A 26,576-nucleotide genomic window follows, 5' to 3' on the forward strand; every position below is an offset into this window, starting at 1 on the left:
TAAGTATTTTATTTGCCATAATTGTTTTTTTTTTTAACAGTTAAAGATTGTATTCTACGATTTTAAGTTCTACCTCTCATGTACATTGTATTTCATAGTAAGTGAGTTTGCTACCTTTGTTCTCTACCTTGCCTTAATTAAATAAATCAGTTAGCTTTAGTATTATACAATATAAAAGTGCATGCTTTTTTAGTTTCCGACTGTTTAATACATTTGAATATTCTTTTACTTTTTGAAAACCCAATTTTCTAGTTATCTAGACACATCAGCACGAACACGTGCCATCAGCACGAACACGTGCTTGGTTTCTCCTAAACAGATAGTGATTCAACATTGACGATTTATACTGTTTATCTATATATCTGGTTTATATTTCAATATGTTACGAATTTCAATTACTGCAGTATCTGCCCTATCTGAAGCAGAATTCTGTTGTTATTCATTGAATGAATTTAGTTGGGATTTTTTCACCGCATAATATAAATTTTAATGATTTTGCGTACATTTTATTTCTATTACCAATTCTTGTGTGGTGTCAATTATCATCCACTTATTCAGTAGGTGGTTAATATAAGATAAAACGAACAGTAATGGTTATATACAACTTTCGTGAAAAAACCCTTATCGAACACAGACAACTGAATTTTCTACAGACTGGTTATATTTGTTTAGAATAAGTGCCAGCTCTTTTTAGAAACTTGTTATTATACCTGTAAATAAAATGGGTAGCTTAAATATTTAAAGCTTTGACAATCTTAACCTTTCGGATGTTGGTCGTATAAACCTCTGGTTAAATGCCGATTTAAATAAATTAGTACTACCACGCGGTCTTAGACCGTTAGTTGTGGGCGTGGTCTTTGATAATGTATAACGTATGTACACTCAGTACAAAAAGAAACGCAACTTTTTCATTTTTCATTTTTTTAGGTTTATACTAAATTTGGACAAACAATTTTCCCTTTAATATTCTCAATGACATTTTATTGTTAACTTGAGTACAAAACGGCATTATTTTTAACCTCCCTCAATGCAGTTTAACGGCAAACTGTACAAACCACATTTCCACGTGCACACCGTGCTCTATAGTTTACCGATAGTTTCTATGCATGTAGCCGTGTAGTGATGAATCGGTACACATGAAAAACAAGTTTATTTGAACTGTCAGTACTTTATAACCATGCCGCGCCTTGCTGAACATTTGCGGAATCAAGCAATTGGTTTACTTGAAGCTGGTGTTTCGAAGATTGACGCTGCACGGCGATTTAATTGTCATGTTAGCACTATCACTCGTCTACAGAATAGGTACAATGCCTCTGGCAGTGTCAAAGACTTACCAAAATCCGGTCGACCACGAATAACCACTAGGAGACAGGATGTGAATATTCGAGTGGGGCACCTACGTAATCGATTCGAAGCGGCGTCCTCTACAGCTAGACGAACAATAGGTACTCACGGGTAGGTGAAAATATTGCTATCTTTCCGAAATTCTTCCTCTTATCAAATTTTGAGCTGTTCACATTTTGATGAGGTTTGCCCTTTTTGAGACGTTGCGTTACTTTTCAGGCGCAGTATACACGCAAACACAGTTCGAAATCGGCTTAAGGAAGTTGGTTTGAGGTGTAGGAGACCCCTCAAGGCATCACGCCTCACTGCACGTCACAAACGGGATCGACTACGGTGGGCTAGAGTGCACATAAGAATGAACCGTAGATTCTGGAGCAGGGTACTTTTCTCTGACGAAACTAAAATAGTGCTGAGCAGAGCCGATGGTCGTGCACGTGTTTGGAGGCGCAGGAACGAGCGTTATGCCGAAGCCTGTATTCAGACTTTTAATCGTTGGGGTGGTGGCTCCATTCACATATGGGCAGGGATGTCACAGTTTGGAAGAACAGATCTTGTAATGTCAATGCTCAGACCTATGTCAATGATGTTCTAGCACCTGTTGTCGTACCGTACATGAACCGTCATTTTCAGGGACATGGGACACTTCAACAGGATAACGCTCGCCCGCACACAGCACGTTTGACTGAAAACTTTCTTGCTCGGAACCACATCAATGTGCTAGACTGGCCTGCAATGTCGCCAGATATGGCGCCTATTGAACACTTATGGACGAGCTAGAACGTTGCATTTATGAGCACAAGCCACAGCCCCAGACGGTGCAGGAACTTCGTCGTGTCGCAGTGCAGGAGTGGAATAACATTCCCCAGGCATCCATTGCTATGTAAGTGACCTCTATGCGTCGCCGCTGCCAGGCGCTTATCAATGCTAGGGGTGGACACACAAGGTATTGAAACTGAAATTTTCGTGATCGATAGCGCTGTGTTTAAACTGCTGGAACTTTCGTAATTTTGCAGGTATCAATGAAATTGTTGTGTTATTGAATAAAGCATGGATGAAATATTGAAAAGGTATTGAAGTTTTTTCTGCACCACATCCACTATGGGAGATGACCAGGTATATATACAGTTTGCGTTTCTTTTTGTACTGAGTGTATATATTTGACATTGTTGGGTAGAGCAGACTATTTTTCACTAATTATCTTGCTGGGAGGCCAAATATTTATAACATTATTTTTTTTCTACACTCACATGTGAATGATATTTTGTTGTAAAGTTGCATTTGGTAATAAGGGTTTATCGCAACATAAACTTGATGTGCGATCGGCCGTGTAAAGTGGACATCCGCTCAGTACTATAAATTCTGTGTATACCTAGCTTATAATTTATTTCTTACACAATATTAAATCTTTTCCGATTATACTCTTCGTTTTATGTATCACCTTTTTCATTCCTGCCAGCTATAAATAAAGGAATTGATGTAGTTTCTGGACATTATGCTACGACTGACCGCGTATAATTTATATGTTATCATGTGTTTAACTGTTTTCCTTGTCTTTCTATGAAGCATAACCAAAAGGATTGGCAGGTCATCGGCTCGTGAGTCTAATCCCATCAGTCATCAAAGGACGAACACATGTTGTCTTTTCTTATGAAGAAATTGGTCATTCAATCAGTAAACAATATGGCATAGTGGCATGGCATGGTTTTTGGTTGACAGTTAACAAAGAATTTCAATACGCATATGGCGTCGAGGTAATTGCATATTTGATAATCAGTTCTTCTTTTTTTCTACTCTTATTTCACATATATAACTTCACTTACGATAAGATACGATAATTGTTAATAAACTATACAGCATCGAATGCAGAACTTTTCCAAAAATAGAACTGTTCTCGCACATATATCCCCCCTTTGATTTGAATATGCAGCATGTCTCTAAAATCATGTTAATTCCTCGAAACTAATACTCTAAAAAAAAAAATACAAAGAGAACATTGAACGTAATTTACATTTTACGGGTACTTTCAGTCCACGATTATGTTTTGGGATAAAATATTTTTAAAATAATGCTTTTGCTGTGTTTTTATCACACGTTATACAAAAATATTGTTTTGCATATGTCATTTTATTCAAAATGTGTGCATAGTTATTTTTCCATATGTTGGCATTCTAAAATTTTATCGTTATCTCATCTGTAGGGCTATAAGCTTTAAGTCCTAGCCGAAATCATTGTACTGCGCGTACTTGCTTAAAGTGACGCTGTATTCCTTTTTCATTGTCAAGTCTTTTTTAAAAAGAATAACTATTTTAATAGGTTATAGGAAATGTACAACAATATCTTATTACAAATCGATTTGGTAAAATATAAAAGATATCACAATATATTATACACCATGTACTGATACAGAATGTGACTTGAATTCAATAGGATAATTGGATCAAAAACCAACACAAATTAAGTATCAAAACATGTTTCGCTTTATTCAGCTTCCTGAGTTGATACAAAAAAAAAAATGACGTAAACGTACAAAACAAACGTTTACGTTAATAGACGTCACATTTGGCGCGTAAATAACGTTATAATATTACAATAAGTAATACAATAAAACATGTGCACATGTATGTATGAACGTATTTTTTTTACATAGCATATTTAATTTTCGAGAAGAATTACATAAACTAACTTGATCAAAAGATATATATATATTTTTTCATAGAGAAACTAGGCTAGTAAATAATTACAACAGTATGAAAATAACAAGTAGTGAGTACTTATGTGAAAGTTTAGAATCCGAAAAAAATGTGCTTTAAATTTAATCACATGTAGAAAATTGTAAAAAAGGGAGATAATAATTTAGAAACATCGTTATCAATCAGTATATCTTATAAAGCTATCAAATAAAATGAAAATGATCTATCTATTATCTATTCAAAACATGGTATTATGCTCAAAATCAATTTATGTTATACGAAATAATCAAAAATCATATGAATACATTATGAATAATGTAGAATATAAATGTAACAATCAAAAATATGCGCGAATAAAGGGAGGTAATTAAATACTTATATCATCGACATAAATAATGTATTTGTATAGATTCAAATAAATTAATAACAATTTTAGATACAGTTAATGACTACTAAAATAGAACAGTCTTTTTATGCCGATATGTACTAAAAAAAAGATATTGACGAGTTTGTAAAAAGTTGCAAGTATATATATTTGAAAAACGATTTTATTATTTGTAAAGCACCTTTGCATTCAAACCCTTCCGGAAAAATGTTTCTGTCTTACGTAACCAGTATGTCTCTTTCAAAAGTCTCCCCATATTATAATGGTGTTTATCAATCGGCATAAATTCAATGTAAGAATATAAGTACACATGTATGTGTATGTTTTCCATCGTAATGTAAGTAAAAGTCTATATTACCTTAAAAATAAATCGTGATTGTAATAGGTATTTTCTGATTGGCGAATTTTATTTCATAAATATTGTGTGGCCCCTCAATACACGCTATTATGTGCATTTCGGTGCAATGAATGCTGTCCGTCAACATCATCTCATTATATACGGAGATCTCTGAGAGTTCACCTTCGCCTCGTTTTCTCTTTAGCTCTGAATATGTTATTTTCTACTGGATTTTCCATGCCATACAACTCCAATTTCCCCAGACCGTATTGTAACAGAATTTAGCATATTTAGCGCTTATTATCAATTAGTTTCAGCACCATTGCGTTGCTATGTAGCTGTCCAAGCATTTTCGCTGGGAGCTGTCTTTCATATTTATTCATTAATTATTTTCATATTTTGTTTTTCATTGACATTTTTTGCACCAAATGCTTAATAAAGTCACGGCTTATCCCATTCAACTTATGTTTGTTATTTCTTTTTCTGCAATGGCAAATTACAATGTTGTTAAACTGTTAAATAAACCTCTTCATTTTTTAAAGGCCGTTATGTGTAAAGAGGTTCTACTTATCATAGTAAACATGTTTCTACTAAACATAGTTAACACAAAATAGAAGATTCTTGGTTCTACTTTTGTCGTTAAAATGGTGTGGTTTCACACATCATGTTGCTAATTGATGACATATCGTAATGTCCCTATTTACCTTTAAGAGTATTTATGTGTGAGGCATTTTTTCCGGCTGATATCGAACCTCAATTATTTTTATAAATAAAACCCGCATAGAAATTAAGTAGGTTTATTTTTCTTTATTAAATAAAGCGTTTTAATTTAGCGGGTTATTAATGCATGACCGTATCAACACTTCGTCTAAGCGTGTATATAAAACAGGTTTAGAAGTTTACACCGTTATCTCTGTCACGTGAATTCCGTGCGTAGAATCCTACAGCTTTAGTAAATCACTTCTAGCTTAAATTTCAACGTGGTAACATCGTTCATTAAAAACCCACCACCCTACCCTTAATTTGCTGATATGTATATACAATTTTTGTTTGTACGCTTTTACTGCTGTCAAGACTTTATTTTCAGCTGTGAGGCCGGACTCATTCCACTGTTAAACCATGCTGCCTGCCATGCCATGCTGCTTGCCCAACTAAAGAGTACAACAATAAGGAGACCATCCGTAATAAACTTGGACATAGGGTTTACTTTCATCACTGTTGATGTTTCATAGCTTTGGAACAAAAGCCTGTCTGCAGTAGACATTTAACTTATAAACAGTGTTAAAAACTTGTAATTTTTAACAGAGTTAAAAAGTCGTAACTAATAATTGTGCAAATGCGTAAAGTTAAAAAATACTCCAATAGACATTTAAATATTTCAAAACATGCGTAAATGTAAAATTTGTATCAATTTGCAAGGATGCGATCCGACATCCGGTGGTATGACATTGACAAACGGATGCAGGTTTCCTATTTTTCCCAATGGGTTTTGGTTTTCCTGAGCGAGTCGACCACAGTTTGCGATTGATTAATTGCGCATGTTTTAGACTTTTTATTGGGCACACAATTGTCCTTTGTCGAAATTTTAACCTAGAGATAAATCAATTGTATCAGTTTCGAGATGAAAACTTGTATGTTATAAGACTATTTCCTTTTTTTTGTGTGTGTGTTTTAATTGACATGTTAACCACCCCCCCCCCCTGTTCTAATCGCCCGTCGTGACTTTAGCTCTTTCATTTTATTGAACTTAATTTTGAAAGTCATCATATTTCACTCGTCAAAGATTTTACTTCTAATGCAATTTTATTTTTTTTGAGTGAGCACCGGGTTTTGTTTTATAAATGATTATACACTTTTTTTATTTTAACAGCCCGAGGCTCCCAAAATTAATCACAAAAAAAAAAAAACAACAAAAAACCCATCCTCAGAAAAAAGAAAAGAAAAAAAAAAAAAGAAAAAAAAGGAAAAAAAAAAAAAAAACAGAAAAAAAAAAGAAAAAAAAAGGAAAAAAAAAAAATTGTATTTTTTTCTTCTAGGTTGGCCTCTCGTATCTGCAACCTCGCGTTCGGTTGGTCATCTCTTATCATTGGTGTTATTGGGCGGGCGCCCTTTAACCGTTAGAGGGGGCCTAGACCTAAAGGTCGGCCGTTCACCATGTCCTTGAATTGACTGTGTCTTATATGAACAGGGTTAAAATTCAGCTTTTCGGCCAAACGGCTATTAATGGTCTGTCGATAGCTGCAAAAATAGTATGTACGTGTGGGTCCGTACATATTCAAAAGAAATAGATGGTTTTGCTACAAACCTCTAACAAAATGGGTATGTTGAAACAGACATGTTAGCCCCCCTGTTCGAATCTTTGTCTGCCGCTTAGCTCAGTCAATTTTTTGGATGGTTATTTATAACATAGTAGCTTAGTTGCTTCGTCCAACCCTGCATTGTCGCTCTCCATATATTCGGTTTTCCATCTATTTATATACATTGTAAACAAACATATTTATATGTTTTATCATTAAAAAAAAGAGCTTAAATAGGCGTCCTAGTAGGTGACTTTCTAAACTTTCATCATTTTTTCTGAAATTTGTAATGGTGTGTGTCTTAAATAATTAACGTATGTAATACATAATTGCCCTCAATACACGCTATTATGTGCATTTCGGTGCAATGAATGCTGTCCGTCAACATCATCTCATTATATATACGGAGATCTCTGAGAGTTCACCTTCGCCTCGTTTTCTCTTTAGCTCTGAATATGCTTTATTTTCTACTGGATTTTCCATGCCATACAACTCCATTTCCCAGACCGTATTGTAACAGAATTTAGCATATTTAGCGCTTATTATCATAGTTTTCAGCACCATTGCGTTGCTATGTAGCTGTCCAAGCATTTTCGCTGGGAGCTGTCTTTCATATTTTATTCATTACATTATTTCATATTTTGTTTTCATTGACATTTATTTGCACCAAATGCTTAATAAAGTCACGGCCTTATCCCATTCAATTATGTTTGTTATTTCTTTTTCTGCAATGGCAAATTACAATGTTGTTACAACTGTTAAATAAACCTCTTCATTTAAAGGCCGTTATGTGTTAAGAGGTTCTACTTATCATAGTAAACATGTTCTACTAAACATAGTTAACACAAAATAGAAGATTCTTGGTTCTACTTTTGTCGTTAAAATGGTGTGTTTCACAACATCATGTTGCTAATTGATGACATCGTAATGTCCCTATTTACCTTTTAAGAGTATTTATGTGTGAGGCATTTATCCGGCTGATATCGAACCTCAATTATTTTTATAAATAAAACCCGCATAGAAATTAAATATATATTATCCATGATTCAAATGATGGTTATCTTCAAAGGCAGAATTGATACAATGATCATAAAATAATGATTTAATAAAACCCTCGTTACATAAACAAGAAACGGATGATGTGAACCCGCCTACGGCTTGCCTGCTTTCCCTGAAGTATATTACAGGGTATGATAGTACATGTGGCAACTGATATATGTATAGTTTGATTTAAAACAATGAACAAAATGACAGTCAAAACTCCATGATCGAGCAACACCTAGTAATTTATAATATGATTGTTAAAAAAGAACGTTTAATTGACAACGACGCTAGTAGCTAGCTTTTTCAAAGTAGTTTCACGGATACTGATCGATTGAAATTGAAATGGATGTCATTCTTGTATATTAATTGCTGTATAAAATCATATAAATACATAACGTTACACAAATTAATAATTAATGATGCGTGTCATGCGTAAAGAAACGACATTTTCAAATCAATGAAAAAAGCTGTGAAAATTGATAATCATAGATGGTACACTTTTGTACTAAATTATTCACCTTGACACAATTTGGTGAATTACTCGAGTCAGCGTTCTATGTTGTTTACTTGGTACACTTTTGTTCTAAATTATTCACCTTGACACAATTTGGTGAATTACTCGAGTCAACGTTCTACGTTGTTTACTTGGAGACAAAATTAATACAGATGTATTTGCAAAGATACTCTCTTCAAGTATGTCAATTAAAGCAGAACCAACTACGAATATTTCTTTCCAGAAACAGTTTAAAGTATGCAATCTTAAGTTAAGAACACATGTGAAACAATTAATTTAGGAATGATTGAATTTATCTGAAGCTTCTTTTCAAATCACAAGGGAAACGTTTATTGTAAAAAATAGATGTATACATGTGTATCTTGTATATCAATGAAAATAAGTCTCACACCACACCTGTAAATTAACAATCAATATTCAATTACAACTATTTCCAGGTGATTATTTTTTCATATCATCTGTAGGCAGACTCCCGGAATCAAGGGAATCAAGTGTTAAAAATCCAATTATAACTTCATTATTTCAGAGAGATTGTTGATTTAAATATCAAATAAAATCGGTCTTTTATTCTCAATTTTCATATCTTGTTAATTTGTATTTGCTCCAGATTACAGCTATTAAGAAACAATCTTGACTTTTAAGGCTATATCTCTGCTGAATGCAGCTAACACAAACTTAGAATGTTGAAAATAATCAAATCTTAATTAACTAAATGTTTGAAGGAAATCAAATTTCTGTATGATGCAAAACGATCATTGCTAATCGGTTACAATCCCACGTTAAGTAGCAGCAAACTACAAATTTATTTTATTCTGTTCATATGTGTCGAATAACATAAATATTCTATGACACATCTATTTCGTAAAGCCGCTATAAAATTATGGAAACAACATGTTTTAATCCTTTTTAAAGTGTGTAAAAATAATTCATTAGATAAAGCTTTCAATCATTTTATTCGTAAATATAAGAATGTGAAAAAAATGAGGATGTAAATCAAATTTATTACAAGAAAGTCACGTATACTGCCATACCGTTATTGGTGCATTGTTAATGTACAAGGAAAGGGCATTAAAGCTCAACTTTTAGACGAATTTCCTTTGAAACAATTCATGACTGTATCATCTACGTTACTTACTGGTATTTTTGTATATGTGCTGGGCTCTATATACAATTATTTCTATCAAATATTTCTCTGCAAACACATAATATATCAAAGTATTTATGGATTTTCAGTGAACGTCTTATGATTATTGTATATGTCATAAAATTCAAGAAGAAAAACATTTCAAACAAGTTATTGGTAAAATGTTAAATTATTGTATATAATCATGAACTAAAGATATACCATGCTCAAATTTGATATTAGAAACATTGATAATTGCTACACAATAATTGCTACAAAATATAAGATAAACATGTTTTAACTTCACTAAAAGTAGATATGTTATTTTTAAAATTATAGGAGGTCACAATATGAATTTAAAGTTTTATTAAAAATCTTGCAGTTTTTTTACAGAAAATATCAACTTTAGTAATTCTGTAATAGGGAACGCATTTTCCCGTACATAGTTTATTCATTCTTTGATTCAAATTAGACATTTTCTGTGATTAAAATATTTTACTCAAGGATGAGCATAGTATATCTTTAAACGACCTTCACTAAGGTCCAAAAGCAAAAAACATAAAATTTGAAATCACAGCAAAGATTAACAGCTGGACATAAAATATGCAAATAATACTTAAGAATTATACTCAGAATCAAATTGAAATTTTTTTATGCGGTTCTTAGTCTGATTTGGTTTGAGTTAAAAATGTTTAAACGCATGCTTGAAACAACTTAGTGAGCAAATAATCTTAACATTTAGCACACTTTACATTGGTCCAAACATTCATTAAATGATATGTCTCGAAAACATATTTTAAGTTCCATCTTATCAAAAGCCATCATTGGAGTCCCTTTAATAAAGTACGTTTATTCATCCATAATAAAACACATTGTACATATAAATATTATATAAAAGTAATATACTAACATGACAATTCAAGTTTAACATATACATAATTACATATAAACTATGTATGTATATGTAATGAAGGGTTCTGACTCGTACAGAAAAAATCAGTAATTATAAGTGGAAGAAGTTATCATAAAATAAAATCTGGTAATTTAAGCATGAATTATTTAAATATGTAAACCATTTTCATCTGCACAATGTATCTAGCGTAGAAATTATTAAAATAAAATTGACAATATTCGGTGGAATTTGTTTATTTTAGCAATTGAGATGTAATAACTTTCATTTATTGTGTGAAAACAGCGAAAGTAAAATAGTACAAATAATGAAAAAACAAATGCAATGCGCATTTATTACGTCGTCGTATAAAGTAAAATGAATTCTATTTGTATGAAAAAAATAAAAATATATCAGTGTTTAAGTATCTTAATATAATTTCATTTTATTGTTGGTTTCGTTTAGTATAGTAAATACAAAAGTAATTGATTTTAAGCCTTTTTTATTCATGTTTTCATTCAAAAAACGAATCTATTGATAGAACACTATTACATTCCTTTGCTTTAAAGAGCAAAACTTTGTAGCAAATAGCTGGTATGTTAAGTAGTACTTTATTTAGTTAAATATATTTATCCTTTCGTAAGCCCGTGATCAAAACATAAATATCTGAAGGTTATCTTAGGTTAAATACACCCATTAAGCTTTGTATAAATTGTGATTTTCAGATCATATCTTGTCTTTTGTAGAGGTGTGACACTTAAAATACCATTTTAGCAACGAGAACGACATTTGGTACGTCATATATGTTGATGTTTAGCAGACGATAAATAGATGAAAAGTTCAAGTGTTCAAGTAATGCCAGCAACATGTGATGTCTTGTTAGAAACCAAACAATAAAAAAAAATAAGCTAAGCCAGTTGCTAAAAGTTTCTTGCAAGAAAAGAATATGACAATTAATTAAATATAGAAAATAAAAGAGAAAAAGAAATGAAAGACTTTGAAAAACTTAAACTTAACAGGTATATTCTTTGTCTCCAAAAGGACTCAAAGCATGTTTAAAATAGAATAAATTTTACTTTGATACTGTTCTTTCATAACCCAATCCTATCTTATAAAACGACGATATAAGTTGTTACAAAACCGCAATAAAATATTCACTACCATTTCCTATCGATCAGTATCAGCATCTCGCTTATTACTAGAAATATTATATGAAAAACAATCATATGTCTCTATTTATTCTGTCTGAAACAATTTGGTGCAATTTTGTTCATGATCATAACTGTCAATAAAGATCTGCATACAATGTATAATGGATAATGCTCATTTCTTTCATTGTCAAATAAGCTGAATGAATCAAGAAGGTCTTGGGCGATTTGCGATTGAGCTAATTGGCCAATTGTAAAAATAGCATAAGCCTACTTATGCCTCCTCGTGGCGAGAAAAAAATGGCAATTATTTTTTCTAAGTGTATTAAATCGTCAAACATATAAAGATGAGTGGTCTTACACATGTATAATTAGGGAAGAATCTCTACAGGCTGATTCGTTATAAAAACATTCTTGTCATGTTATATTAAACTTTTTTTTTAATTGGAACACATCTTTCATTTGTGTTTGTGAGACGAAACACTTTTATTACTGGCGAATTCATTGTGTCTTTTAAAGATTAAGCATTCGATTATATTTACGTTTGAAGAAAAAATATAATAGCGATTGCCATTTTTAAGGCTTTGAGGAACCTCTTCAAAGTTGAGATCCGCTCAGCTTGGAATATATTCTCGAAAAAATACTTAATACTTAGAACTATCTAAGAAATGATCGTGGGCGTAAACTGTGAAAGTAATATTCCAGATTTTAACATCTAACATTATTCAAGACAAGAGGGTGTTGTAAAAGCTATGTTTCGAAAATTATACGCTGCTAAAATAACATCAATTGTGATGCTGTTAGTTAAAAGGCATGATAAATACGAAACTTTAGTCTGTGGCCGTAAAATGTGTGGTTTAGCGTACACAAAATTATCAACACAGGAAGAAAATTAAACATTGGGAGTTTATTAAGAAAAAATAGTTATGTGTTTTTCGACAATTTAAAAGAAGTACTAGTTAGCTATGACTCTTATATTTATTATTGTTACCATCAGTTTTTTATCATTTTAAAATCTTTATGGCACAAAGAGTTCTTCGGAAGATACGCAAAATTGGCTTGGTACCTTATTTATAAGTTAACCTTTTTGTAATGATATCTAAGAATGGTATATGTAATACATAAATTATTGTAAGAATTAAAGATTGTGAGGAGATTCAAATTTCTGATAAACATGCCGATGTTTAAAGCGGCCTTCAGCTTTTATTTTCTGTGTTGTTTCAAACTAAGCTTTTTAGTAATTTTATCTTGGAAAAGTGCATCATGCTTCTGTTAAGCCTTCTTTATAACAGCGTCCCGGGAGCTTTTTATATCAAGGGTCTCCTCATTTTCATCATCGGTATATTTCATTTTCCACTATAATAATTTTGATGAAACGATTTATCTAAAAATAACATATTTAACCTTTGGAAAAGCTAAAGACCGCTTTAGATAAACTGATAAATATCGTTTTTTTCTTTCAAATTATTTTAAGGAGAACTATTTCAATGCAGTAATATCTATTGGATTATGTGCATCTTGGCAACGTAATGTTCACGTTTAGTTGGATACATATGCATGCACCATAAATGTAATTGAAGCTATAGGAGCCGTTAATTGACAATAAATATGAATAATATTCACACGTTATTCGAGTCCCAAAATGATTTAATTTGTATATCCGGCTATAAATTAATCTGTTTGATACGGTTAGACAGGGAATCTGTGCAAAGGAAAAAGTGAAGAGGTTGTGAAAAAATTCATAAAGTTCTATTTTTAAACATTTGTTCGAAATTATATACCTTTAGTATGTTAAATTTATGTCCAAATTAACATTTAGATAAACAGTTCAAACTCCTCGTAATTTTAAATGAGAAAACGTTTGGAAGTGTTCGAAATATGTACGCATTTTACAGAAATATAATAACATTAAAATGTATTGTTTCCCGAAAAAACTTATACGAATGCTCATTAATTCTATTTTTTGTCATTTATTGTGTGTATCCAACAAAGGTAACTGATATGAGAGGGTGGCGTTTGTAAAATTTCGTGACAGAATATGAAACTTACGCGAAATCATTGCTAAAGCAACGAGACATTTTGCTAGGGAAGTTTCCTAATGTTTATTTATATTATTTCTGTTAGTAAACTTAAAAAAGACCTCCTGTTAAAACCTTCTTCGCTGCGTTTTCTTTTTATTATATTGCCCAATATCTTAACCCTTTATATGCATATTCAGGGAAAGATGACAATCTCAGAAGTTGAGATGTTCAATTAAAAATCCAATTATTTCAGGTCTAAATTTGAGTTTGATAATTCAATGATAAATCAACCAATTTTGTTATCATATAATAATTTAGATCTGAACAATATGGCGTTAATAACCAAAATATTATTTTTCTGAAATTTCATTAAATATATCATGGAGTTTAATAGATGTATATCTGTGAATATATACCATCTCCACTCGAATTCTTTAGCATCAAAATGTTTTAAAAATTCAGTAATTCTGTGGGATTTTATCTCGACTAATTGATAATTGATATCTAAAAATAGATTCAATTGCTACATGAAGTTCCTCCGTGTAATCATTAATAATCATTGAAGCAACAAAAAAATAATAAAGAGAAAATTGAATAATATTAAATATTAATATTTATAAAGTGAGGGGTGTTTTCTAGATGTTTCCACTAACCAGTCCTTCCTAGAGTGTCTATATCTACTATAATTAATGTGACTCATGAGTGAAACCAATAGTTAATTAAGAGGGTGCAATCAGATTGTAGAAATTAACTGTCAGATGCCAAAAGACACGCATCAAGACTATATTTTTCCCGTCTGTTACTAATCTCCCGGCTAGTTATAACTAAATATATCCTTTAGATGTCACTTCCTGTTGTTTTGTATCGGAAATAGTCATTGTCATTTATATTGTCCAGATATAAAGACGTTAATACATTACAAATCGATAGGAGGATTCGGCTCGAAATAAGCAGACGCCAACATTGGACAATGCCGTTAATTAGTTGTATTACTAAAAGGAAGTTCCTTTTGATGATAAAAAGTATTATTACTATATTTGTCACATTCTGATTTACACCGATGCTGAAAAATGGTCATATGGCGACTACTTTCGAGCTCAACTGCCCTCCTTGTGACTAATAAACTGAGACAAACAAGCACTTGAGCAGAGTAATCGACCTTCCGTAAGCAAGCTCGGAAGCTCGCTTACATACAATGACTAATTTAAGTCTTATTAGTGTCAAAAGAATATACGATTGCTGCCAAAAAATTTCATTAGTTCTTAGACAGAGAAACATTGATTAAAGGATTATAATAATAAAGTTATATGGCTTGCGATCCGATCTTTTAATGAAATCATCTCACTCCCGAATCGTAATTTCTTAGACAATGTGGTCATTTGTCAAGGCTGGTCAAACAAGACTTTGATTGATAACTCTCATGAAACGGCATTGGTTTAAACATATCTATTTAAGGTTGATTGCGAAACAAGTTCTTGTAACTTATGTAAATTACTTTAGAGTCCGCTTCCTGGAATCAACCAGTACTGTTGTCATATGAAGAAGCATGATCGTGACCCAAGTAGTACGTTTTTACTTTCTTTACCTGTCACATTCTTACTAGCAAACAGAGAAGACCAACGTACATGTAAAGAGATCAGTCTTATTTTCTGTCGAAGATAAAAATATACATCAATTTATGAAAGAATATATCAAACCATCTAAAGGAAAATATGTTTAAGCTGACATAATTGTAACACACTGTTAACTTTCTGCATTGTATCTTATTTTTAAGACTCAAAGCATTTTTTTTATCGTTTTATGTAATTTTAAGCATGTATCGTACAAAAAAAGTTAGATGGGAAACACTCTTTATTTCTAAAGAATAGCCATACTTTTCTGGGCAAAAAACAGGATGTCACTTTTAACCATTGATCAATCAGCAATCTTTTATTTCCATACATTATTTAGATAGAATTATCAATATCAAATAACCCATAGAGACATTGAGCCAAGCACTCATTCTTTTGGGATAATATTTGCTTGACCTTATTTTTCTCATCAAGCTCGTTGACAATCTTAAGGCTGCGAAAAAAGGGAAGGCTAATATATGTTGCATAGATGCTTGATAACTGATTTGATCTGATTTAAGTATTTTTAAGTGTTATTCGTCCTTTCAATGCCAAAGTATAAAATAGTCAACGAAAGTAAACAACAGAAAACGATGCCTAACATATTTCCATGTTCTTACCAATTGATTATTTCTAGGCAGGACAAATGTCGCATATACTATGTATACATGTACCGTATTTGCAAAAACTATTATTTCATAAGAGTGCACAATCATGTGTTAATTGTAGCAACACTATAATGCTGTTCTAATGATACTTTCATTTAACAACAAAAACCTAAAGTTTTCAACAATTTTAATATATAAATAGAAAATTAAGTATTTAATTATACATAAATAAGATAACAATCATGGATATTACAATAAGTAGTACATAAAATAATATATTTCAAAATATGTACATGCCGTGAAAGAGTTCTGTAAACTCCATATCAATATTTTATAATTTGAAATCAGAAATATGATAGAAAATCATGGAAAAAAGCACAATTTGTAAAGTAATATAAACAAGTCAATTGCAACCACGAAACAATATATAATATCTGTCTTATTCATAACCGAATTTTAATTGTCTATTCAGAAAATTAGATTAACCCAACAGTCAACGGTTAGCCTAAAAGTTTGCAAATCAGTAGAGAGCCAGGGCAACTTGAACAGATTCTACAATGTTGGTAGCTCAGTTTTTATATAGGAATCCCTCTGACTTTGAATGGACTGTTCCTAATTTGAAGCAGGGCAAATCCATTACACAAATTCAGCAGATTATTGGCTATTGCAATTTCTAATATCATATTAGGAATTATTCTTTAATAATCAGAAGTGAATGTTCAATTTCTTCCTGTCTAACATTGAGATTGAGAACAACAGATATTTGGGTCGCTGTAATTGAAAAAATGAGATAATAATGTAAAAATAACAACCAGATTACATTGATTCATCTGCTTGTATTCAAAATACAGAAATAGAGATAATTTTTGAAAAATACTTTAGGTATCAGGCTTTTATTTTAATTTCATAGAATGTTTTTATATTGTACAGTTTTGTTGTGTTTCTAAAAAAAAACAATTCATTTTTTAAACTAGATTCGTGCAAACATTATTACTTATATATTTCAGAATAATATGTATCATTCATTATAAGTCCATAAAATAGCACAGACATAGTTATATTTATATTTTTCTATTGATATATTAACTCATGATTTCATAATCATTGCTAAAATATTTTGTTTAGGTTAAGATATAACGTATACAGGTTTACTCAGAACTAAATAACATATATACTCTTTTTTGTATACGTGTGCGTCAACTTATTTATAATCTTTATAGTACATTATCATGTTTCTTATAGATGAAATCGAAATCAATATATAAAAAGTAATCAATATATATTTCACTTTAAATATTTGCTTTAAATTAAAATCACCGAAGCAGACTTGTTCAGATATCTATTTTATGTATCATACAAGTATAAGAGATTCTTCAAATGTATTTCATACGATAATGAACTTGTACAAATATAGAAGTGTTATTATTTCATCGAGGGGTCCATAATCGAGAAAATTACTGCTTAATGTTTCATATTACTTCATCTCTTTATGGTCTGTACTAAAATTACCCACTCTTATCTCCTCATGAATGACATAGCCCCTTTCTGTGTAGCTTGTAATGAAGAATTTACTGTCAAGCATTTTCTTCTTGAATGTCATGATTTTTCACAGGCCCGTTTTAAATTTTATTGTGTAAATTCACTCAAAAAACTCTTTCATACAATTCCATCAAAAACATCATTGATTATTTGGAAGAGATAAACTTGTATTCTAGGATCTAACTGACTCATTTTTATTGTCATTTACAAAGTTTGACATAACATTTAAGCCTATTATAACCTTCGGCACGATATGGCCAGGTATGTGTTGACGTGCCATAAAAATCCAAACAAACAAATAAAAAATCATATCAATATAGAGTATTGTATATTTAGACTTTTTGTACAACAATAATATGTGAGACATAAAAATCTAAGAAGAAAGGTGTATATAAGATAGTGGGCGATACGCGTGCATTAATTGTTAATGACTAAATTCACAATTGTTAACATCAATCATTAAAGAATTGTCAAGATAAATACAAAGATAAAAAGTACAAGTGTATTCTGATTGTCGAAAAACAAACTTGCATATCATGAAGTATTGTTATAGTACGCAATTAAAGGATTATTCTGTAGTAACTTATATATACAATGCCGAAAAAGCAATATAACCGATTTTATTTAAGCTTTGCGTGATCTTGGAATATGATATCATATTGTAAAACCAAGCACAGTTTAAGTAAAGTCGATGATACCATTTTTATTCAGCCAATGTGACTATATTTATGTAACTATAGCAAACACTTTTTTATTCCGCTAACTTCAGAGATATCACATTTATCAACATACCAATATGTAATGACATTCACGCCTAGGCGACCTCATTTATTTTGCAATCTTTCACAGCAAGTTCAATATGTTTGCCAGTGGTAAGATCATTTTGGAGCTCTGTGTGAGGGAACTTATAGGATTCCACAAAATGACATGTTCCTTCAATGTCTGTTGGGAAGCCTTTTGGTAGACAATCACGTGACCTAGGTGTCAGTTTGAAACATTCTTGTAATAATCTACAAAAGAACAAAAGAAGATGATAGAAATGTTGATATATTAAGTGGAAACATAGCTACTGTAAAATTTATACTCTTGTTTGTAAGATATTGTAGAAACTATTTTAATAATTAGTTAATGAAACATATTTATTCATCTCAACTTATTCCTCATTCTACTTTTTATTTAATGATAATGTATTATGAAATCACACCTTGCTGTTGTAGGACTTGCATTGATTTTGGTGGCTTCACTGCCAGATTCGAACCTATTGGCAAGTGTGACATTGTTCCCGAACAAACAGTACCTAGGCATAGTTACCCCAACAACACCTGCAAGTACATTACCCGTGTGCAAACCAATTCTCATCTGCAATAAAGCATTTATAATTTTACCATAAATAAATAGATAAGATCAAGTGTAAAACATTTATATTACTTTAGCATTTTATATTTATTGATTAAACTAAAATCAATATCGGAGTAGTAAAATAGGAACGAAAGTAATGTTAATTGTTAATGTCAATATAAAAGTCAGTGGTACATTGTTACGCTTTATCTAAAATCGCAAAAATATATACTAACACCATAATTGACGAAAGTGTTTCTTTTTATTTTGTAACTTTTATCAGCTGAAAATATGTATGAGTGTCAAACTTATGTTATTATTATACTCAATAAACTATAGACAATTGAATTCAACTTATCGTCTGGTTAAAATTATCACGACAAACCACTTGCTTTTGACTGCTGTCGGTTCGAATCCCGGCAAGGACTTTGGATGTTTTCATGTGAGTAAGCTATCAAGCTAGCTTACGAAACGTAGGTGATTATTCTCAGGTGCGTGTTCGTGACTAAAATAATGTACAGAAAGCCAAGCACCTGAGGTCTTCCTCTACAAGTAAAGCTAGAATGTCGCCATTTGACCTCTACTGTGTTGGTGCGATGTAAAACCAAAAATATAAAGAAATGATATGAAATAAGGCAGTTTACCTGAATAACCTTTCCATCATGAGATTTTTGTTGACTAGCATATTCCATCATCTTAATGGCCATCCATGCAATTTGCATCGCATGGTATTTTGATGGTCTATGTAGACCTGCCGCAACACAGTATGCGTCTCCAATAGTTTCAACCTGAACAAAATAATCGTGAGGCAAATTATAGAAGAACATATAAATTATTTATTGAATGTACTTAATAAATATTCGAGCCCATCAATCTCTCCATTGTATTCGTGTCATAAAACTATGAGGAGAAAATTATTTTAAATGATTGTATTATTAAATATCCTGTATGAAAACCCAATATTTTATTAATTATCTTTTAACTAAATAAATAGCTTTGAACACTGCATTCGCATTAACTTTATCCTTTTCACAACAAACAATTTTGTTCGATAACAGGTTATTCGTGAATCTCTTTTGATAAAGAAAATTAAACGATTTCTAATGAATTTGATAAACTTTCTTAAGGTTGCTGGATTTACTGGATTGATTGGACTTATTGTTATTTCTCCATACAAATTCTTTAACGGATCTATCAAAAATTCTTTTTAATACTGACGTTTGTAACGTTGCTTTTCATTGGATAATCGTGATTTTTTTTCAATTTATATACACGACTGCTTTTAATTTATGAACAAATCTCTTTTTTTTTTCTTTCTAAAGGGAAGTTTGATGTATATTCGTTATAAAGATTCATAAAAGATTATATGACCCTTTATAAACGGTTATTTACAATATATATGCAAATTACCGTTAATATTATGCCATATATAACCTGTCAAATGCCTTAATAACTAATAAATTATTGTAAAATACAGTACATTGTATAAAATGCTTTAGGCTTACAAAGTAATATTCAATGGCGTGAACCATATAACCTGTCAAAAATCTTTATAACTAATTAATTATTGTAAAATACAGTAAATTGTATTAACTGCTTTCGAATTTCAAAATAATGCATAATGGTGTAAACCTTGTACACATCCAGGAATCCACAACAGTTGTCAAAATTCGTGTAAAGGGAATTCAACATATTGATGACATCCATTGGTGTACATGAAGAACAGATTGACGTAAAGCCAACAATGTCGGAAAACAATATCGTCACATCTTCTATACACTGTGGCTCTATACGCTCATCTATCAAAACAACAAAAACAATAATATATTACCATGACACAGAATCATACATCAGTGTATCCTTTAAGGTCAGTAGAAATAGATGAATAAATAAAAAGGAAAAGCCTCAAATAATTACAAACGAAGCCAAATATCGCTGGCAATATTGAAGATAAACGGTTTGCTACGTGTATGTGATTACAATGTTTATGTTAAGAATGCGTTAATTATGATATTGTCTCGTTAGTAAAAATATTTGAGCAAATTATACTTCTCTATTTTTTAGTACAGGTTGTTATTAAGCTCTCTTCAATAAATTAAAGTTGAAATGTGTGTGTGTTTGCATGCAATACATTTTTATAAACTGAATTCTGCTTAAGCCGGTGCTGGGGGGGGGGCATGGACGGTATATTGCAATTACCACTATCGTCCATGAAGAGACTCAATCAAGCCGAACTTGCAACATTTTTAATTTTGTCGTTTTGAGAGTTCTTTAGGGATTCCGTTTTTCTCTATTTTATTTGAAAAAAAATGTAAATTTATAATTCAAAAGCATAGGAAAACGTTTAATGTAGAAATTGACATAAAAAAATAAAAACACGTTTTTTTTCAGCCAAAAGAAAAAACTACTTGAATTTTGTCATATTTTTATGCACTTAATGACTTTTTTCAAGTTTCTCGAAATTTTCTCTTCATCAATGTATTGAAAGCAACCAGCGCGTAGCAATTTTGTAGTCGATAATGAATCCGACACTCCAGAACTGTGTTCATTTTCTAATATCGTCAGTAATTTACTGAAACGTTAATACATAACCTTTCATCAATACGCTTTTGTACATTGGTACCATTTAGGTGAAGATAATGCTCTCCGGATAATTTGTAACCCTTTCTGTCCAGATATTATGAATCGATCAGGTTCTTTGTGAGTTCTTGTTATTACTTAATTGCGTGTGCTATGACTTTTAAAGGCATACAAAGCCATTTCTACGGAAGCGCGTCCGAAACAATTGCCATTGAAATTGATGATTTGTAAGATTGTTCTTGAATGTTTTTTTCTTCAACAAGTACATATATCTTGTCTTTTGTAGAAGTGTGACACTTAAAATACCATTTAAGCAACGAGAGCGGCAGGCGATAAATGGACTAAAATTTCAAGTAGTGCCAGCAAGTTTTGATGCCTTGTTAAAAACAAAACAAAATAAAATTTAACCTATGTCAGTTACTAGACGTTTCATGCATTAAAAGAATATGGACATTGAATATAGAAAATAAAATAGAATGAAAGACTTTCCAAAACCTGAACTTAAAAGGTACGATCTTTTTCTCCGTTAGGACTCAATAGCAGGTTTAAGAATAGAATAATTTCATTTTGATACTGTTTTTCTATAACGTTAACAGCTTTGATTTCTTATATATTTCCTAAGTGTTTTTGTTGATACCAGAAAATATTATCAAGACATATGAAATGTTAGGATTGCTAGTTTCACTATATAAATTATCAATAACTTAAATTTGATAAAAGGGGACCCAGTCCTATCTTACAGAACGACCATGTAAGTCACAAAAGCGCAATAAAATATTCACGGCCATTTCTTATCGATCAGTATCAGCATCTGCTTATAACTAGTAATATTGTAGGAAAAACAATCGTATGTCTCTATTATTTCTGTCTAAAACAATTCGGTGCAATTTTGTTCATGACAATAACTGTCAATAAAGATCTGCATAATGTAGTATAATTGATAATGCTCATTTTTTTCATTATCAAATAGAGCTGAAATAATCCAGAAGGTCTTTGGCGATTTGCGTTAATTGGCCAATCGTTAAAAAATATCACAAGCGCTCTGTGTCCTATCTACTTATACCTCCTCGTGTTGATCAAATAATGGCAATTATTTTTTCGGAGTGTATGAAATCGTTAAAAATATTTACATTATTGGTCTTACATATATATAATTTAGGCTGAATAAAGCTTTGTTCTCACTAGTCATTTTATACAGATTGATTCGTTATAAAAATATTCTTGTCTTGTTATATGTTACAAATTGACTTTTAATTAGAACACTTAAGCACTAAGCTTATCTACTTATTTCACTTGTGTGTTGAGTGACGAGATACTTATATTCAGGGCTAATTCATTGTGTCTTTTAAAGATTAAGCATTCGATTATTTTTACGTTTGAAGAAATAAAATAGTAGAAATTGCCATTATTAAGACTTTGAGAAACCCACATAAAGAAGTACAACCGTGTATAGAGATTATAATCTGGAAAGAAAGGGAAAAATTGATCTGGATGAATGAAAACAAAAGAAAAAAGTGTAAAAATTCAGATTGATTGAAGGATAATGTATTAACAAAAATATGTTAAAAAAAGCTCACCAAGGAAAGGCGGCATTCAACGAACGCATCCCCAACACAGTACTACAGACAACGAGCCAAGCACGACATCAAACAGAACAGGGCACACGGACAAAACTCTAAAGCATATGTCGCACACCTTTGCACCAAGATAAATCTTTATCATTATTTTCATCCCCGTAGAAAGCTATATATCTACATAAAAAATTTAAAGATAAAGTTGATAAACTTGACACAACTATCCAACTTTGTCCTTAGGTAGACGAGACACACTTTTTGCTATCAATGAAAATGTAACAGTAGCTATTAAAAGCATCTTAATACGGCATTAAAAGTCAACGGGTAATGCCATTTCAATTCAATTAAAGTCTTTTTTACATCCTGAAAGTCTAGTATAGAGTTGAGACCCACTCAGCATGGAATATATTCTCGAAAATTACTTAAAACTTAGAACTGTTACGTAAATTACCGTAGGCGTAAACTGTGAACATGAAATTTCAGATTTTGACACATAATATTATTTACAAGGGTATTGTAAAAGCTATGTTTCGAAAAATAAACGTTGCTAACATTATATAAATTATGATGCTGTTCTGTTTAAAGGCGTGAAGAATACTGACATTTAGTCTGTGGCCATAAAATGTGTGGTGAAATATGATGCAATTAGCGTACACAAAATTATCAACAGAGAAGAAGTTTTAACATGGGGGGTATATTGATAAAAAAATAAATGATTATGTTAGTGTTTCTTAACAATTTAAAAGAAATATTACTAAGGTATGACTATAATTTGTTATAACAAGCTTTTAATCATTTTTATAAGTCTTTGTGACATAGAAATCTTTGGAAGATATGCAAAATGTGAAACTCTCATTCTGGCTTGATACCTTTACATATATATGTCAACATTTTGTTATGATTACTAAGGATATACTGTTTTGACAATGAAAAATTGTAAGGAGATTCAGATTTCTGATCAACATGCTTAAAGCGACCTTCAGCTTTTATTTTTCTGTTGAAAAAAAAACAAAACAAAAACAATTTTGTGTTGTTTCCAACTAAATATTTTAGTAATTTTATCTTGGAAATGGTGCATTATATCACTGTTAAGCCTTCTTTAAAACATCGTCCCAAAAAGCAAATGACATTTTGTTTCAGGAAACGAATCTTCCACTTTAGTCATTTAGATAGGTAGATTAGAGGTATCGAAGAGTGTTCTCATTGTTTATGTATTTTTTAGCCGACATATTTCCTCTGCCATTTCCTTTGATACTTTTGATTTGACAATTATATGAAACGATTTATCTATTTAAAAAAATAAGTAAGTAAGTAAACTTAAAAAAAACTCTTTGTTAAGACCTTCTTCCTTACGTCTTTTTTATTTTGACCATACCTTTACACTATATAATTATTTACAGGGAAATATGACAATCTCAGAAGTAGATGTGTTCAATTAAAATCCAATTATTTCAGGTTATTTTAGTTAGTCAATTTATTTGGTTATATATCATGCAGAAATTTGAAAAATATCTTATATTCATAAAGGTAGGGGATGTTTTCAGAATGTGTCCAGGTTTACGACTACACAAACCAATCCGTCATAGAAAGTCTATATGTATTATAAAATTGTGACTAATGAGTGAAACCAATAGGAAACCAATAGCTAATCAAGAATCGAATGCTAGAAATTAAACTGTCATATGTCGAAAGGCACGCATCAAGACTATATTTTTCCCGTCTGTTAATAATCTCCCGGCTAGTTTTTACTTAATATATCCTTTAGATGTCACTTCCTGTTGTTTTGTATCGGAAATAGTCTCTGTCATATATATTGTCTAGATATAAAGACGTTAATACATAAGTCGATAGGAAGATTTGGCTCGAAATAAGCAGACGACAACATTGGAACATGACGTTATTAGTTATATTACTAAAAGGAAGTTCCTTTAGATGATAACAAGTATAATTATTATTTTTGTCGCGTTCTGATTTACACCGATGCTGAAAAATGGTCATATGGCGACTTTCCAGTTCAACTGCCCTCCTTGTGACTAATAACTGAGACAAACAAACACTTGAGCATAACAATCGACCTTCCGTAAGCCAGCTTGGAAGCTCCCTTACATACAATGACTAATTTAAGTCTTATTTGTGTAAAAAAAAATATACGATCGCTGCCAAAAGCTATCATTGGTTCTTAAACAGAGAAACATAGATGAAAGGATTATTGTAATGAATTTATACGGCTTGCGATCCGATTCTATAATGAAATCATCTCACTCCCAAATCTAAATTTCTTCTAAGTTAGACAATGTGGTCATTTGTCAAGGCTGGGCAAACAAGAATTTGATTGATAACTCTCATGAAACGGCATTGGTTTAAACATATCTATTTAAGCTTGATTGCGAAACTAGTTCTTGTAACTTATGTAAATTACTTTACAGTCCGCTTCCTGAAATGAACCAGTACTGTTGTCATATGAAGAAACATGATCGTGACCCAAGTAGTACGTTTTTACTTTCTTTACCTGTCACATTTTTACTAGCAAACAGAGAAGACCAAAGTACATATATAGAGATCAGTCTTATTTTCTGTCGAAGATAAAAATATACATCAATTAATAAAAGAATATATCAAACCATCTAAAGGAAAATATGTTTAAGCTGACATAATTGTAACACACTGTTAACTTTCTGCATTGTATCTTATTTTTAAGACTCAAAGCATTCTTTTTATCGTTTTATGTATCCTTCTGAGACAAGCATATATCGTACAAAAAAGTTAGATGGGAAACACCCTTTATTTCTAAAGAATAGCCATACTTTTCTGGACAAAACAGGATGTCACTTTTAACCATTGATCAATCAGCAATCTTTTATTTCCATACATTATTTAGATAGAATTATCAATATCAAATAACTCATAGAGACATTGAGCCAAACACTCATTCTTTTGGGATAATATTTGCTTGACCTTATTTCTCTCATCAAGCTCGTTGACAATCATAAGGCTGCGAAAAAAGGAAGGCAAATATGTGACATAGATGCTTGATAACTGATTTGATCTGATTTGAGTAATTTTGTTATTCGGCCTTTCAATGCCAAAAGATAAAATAGTCAACGAAAGTAAACAACAGAAAAACGAACATCAAATTAAAATGCCTAACATATTTCCATGTTCTTACCAATTGATTATTTCTAGGCAGGACAAATGTCGCATATACTATGTATACATGTACCGTATTTGCAAAAACTATTATTATATAAGAGTGCACAATCATGTGTTAATTGTAGCAACACTATGATGCTGTTCTAATGATACTTTCATTTAACAACAAAAACCTAAAGTTTTCAACAATTTTAATATATAAATAGAAAAGTAAGTATTTAATTATACATAAATAAGATACAAATCATGAATGTAACAATCATTAGTACATATAATAATATATTTCAAAATATTTACATGCCGTGAAAGAATTCTGTAAACTCCATATCAATATTTTATAATTTGAAATCATAAATATAATAGAAAAATGATGGTAAAAAGCACA

The 26,576-nt window shown here is 31.1% G+C and overlaps 2 protein-coding genes across 2 annotated transcripts; one reads left to right on the forward strand and one right to left on the reverse strand.

Annotated features, from left to right (window-relative positions):
• Window positions 1-872: 872 nt before the first annotated feature.
• LOC132757067 (uncharacterized) lies at window positions 873-2,498 on the forward strand. Its single transcript, XM_060748255.1, has 2 exons — window positions 873-1,455; window positions 1,564-2,498. The coding sequence occupies exons 1-2, from the start codon at window positions 1,178-1,180 to the stop codon at window positions 1,934-1,936; spliced, it is 651 nt and encodes a 216-aa protein (XP_060604238.1). The 5' UTR covers window positions 873-1,177; the 3' UTR covers window positions 1,937-2,498.
• Window positions 2,499-18,319: 15,821 nt separating this feature from the next.
• On the reverse strand, window positions 18,320-20,689 carry LOC132757094 (guanylate cyclase soluble subunit alpha-1-like). Its single transcript, XM_060748282.1, has 4 exons — window positions 20,520-20,689; window positions 19,532-19,675; window positions 18,754-18,908; window positions 18,320-18,559 (listed from the first exon to the last, which is right to left on the reverse strand). Exons 1-4 carry the CDS (start codon window positions 20,592-20,594, stop codon window positions 18,364-18,366), a joined length of 570 nt encoding a protein of 189 aa, XP_060604265.1. The 5' UTR covers window positions 20,595-20,689; the 3' UTR covers window positions 18,320-18,363.
• Window positions 20,690-26,576: the final 5,887 nt, after the last annotated feature.

This window comes from Ruditapes philippinarum, unplaced genomic scaffold, assembly GCF_026571515.1.
Source record: "Ruditapes philippinarum isolate M1 unplaced genomic scaffold, ASM2657151v2 ctg702_1_1_1_1, whole genome shotgun sequence".
Lineage (NCBI taxonomy): Eukaryota > Metazoa > Mollusca > Bivalvia > Venerida > Veneridae > Ruditapes > Ruditapes philippinarum.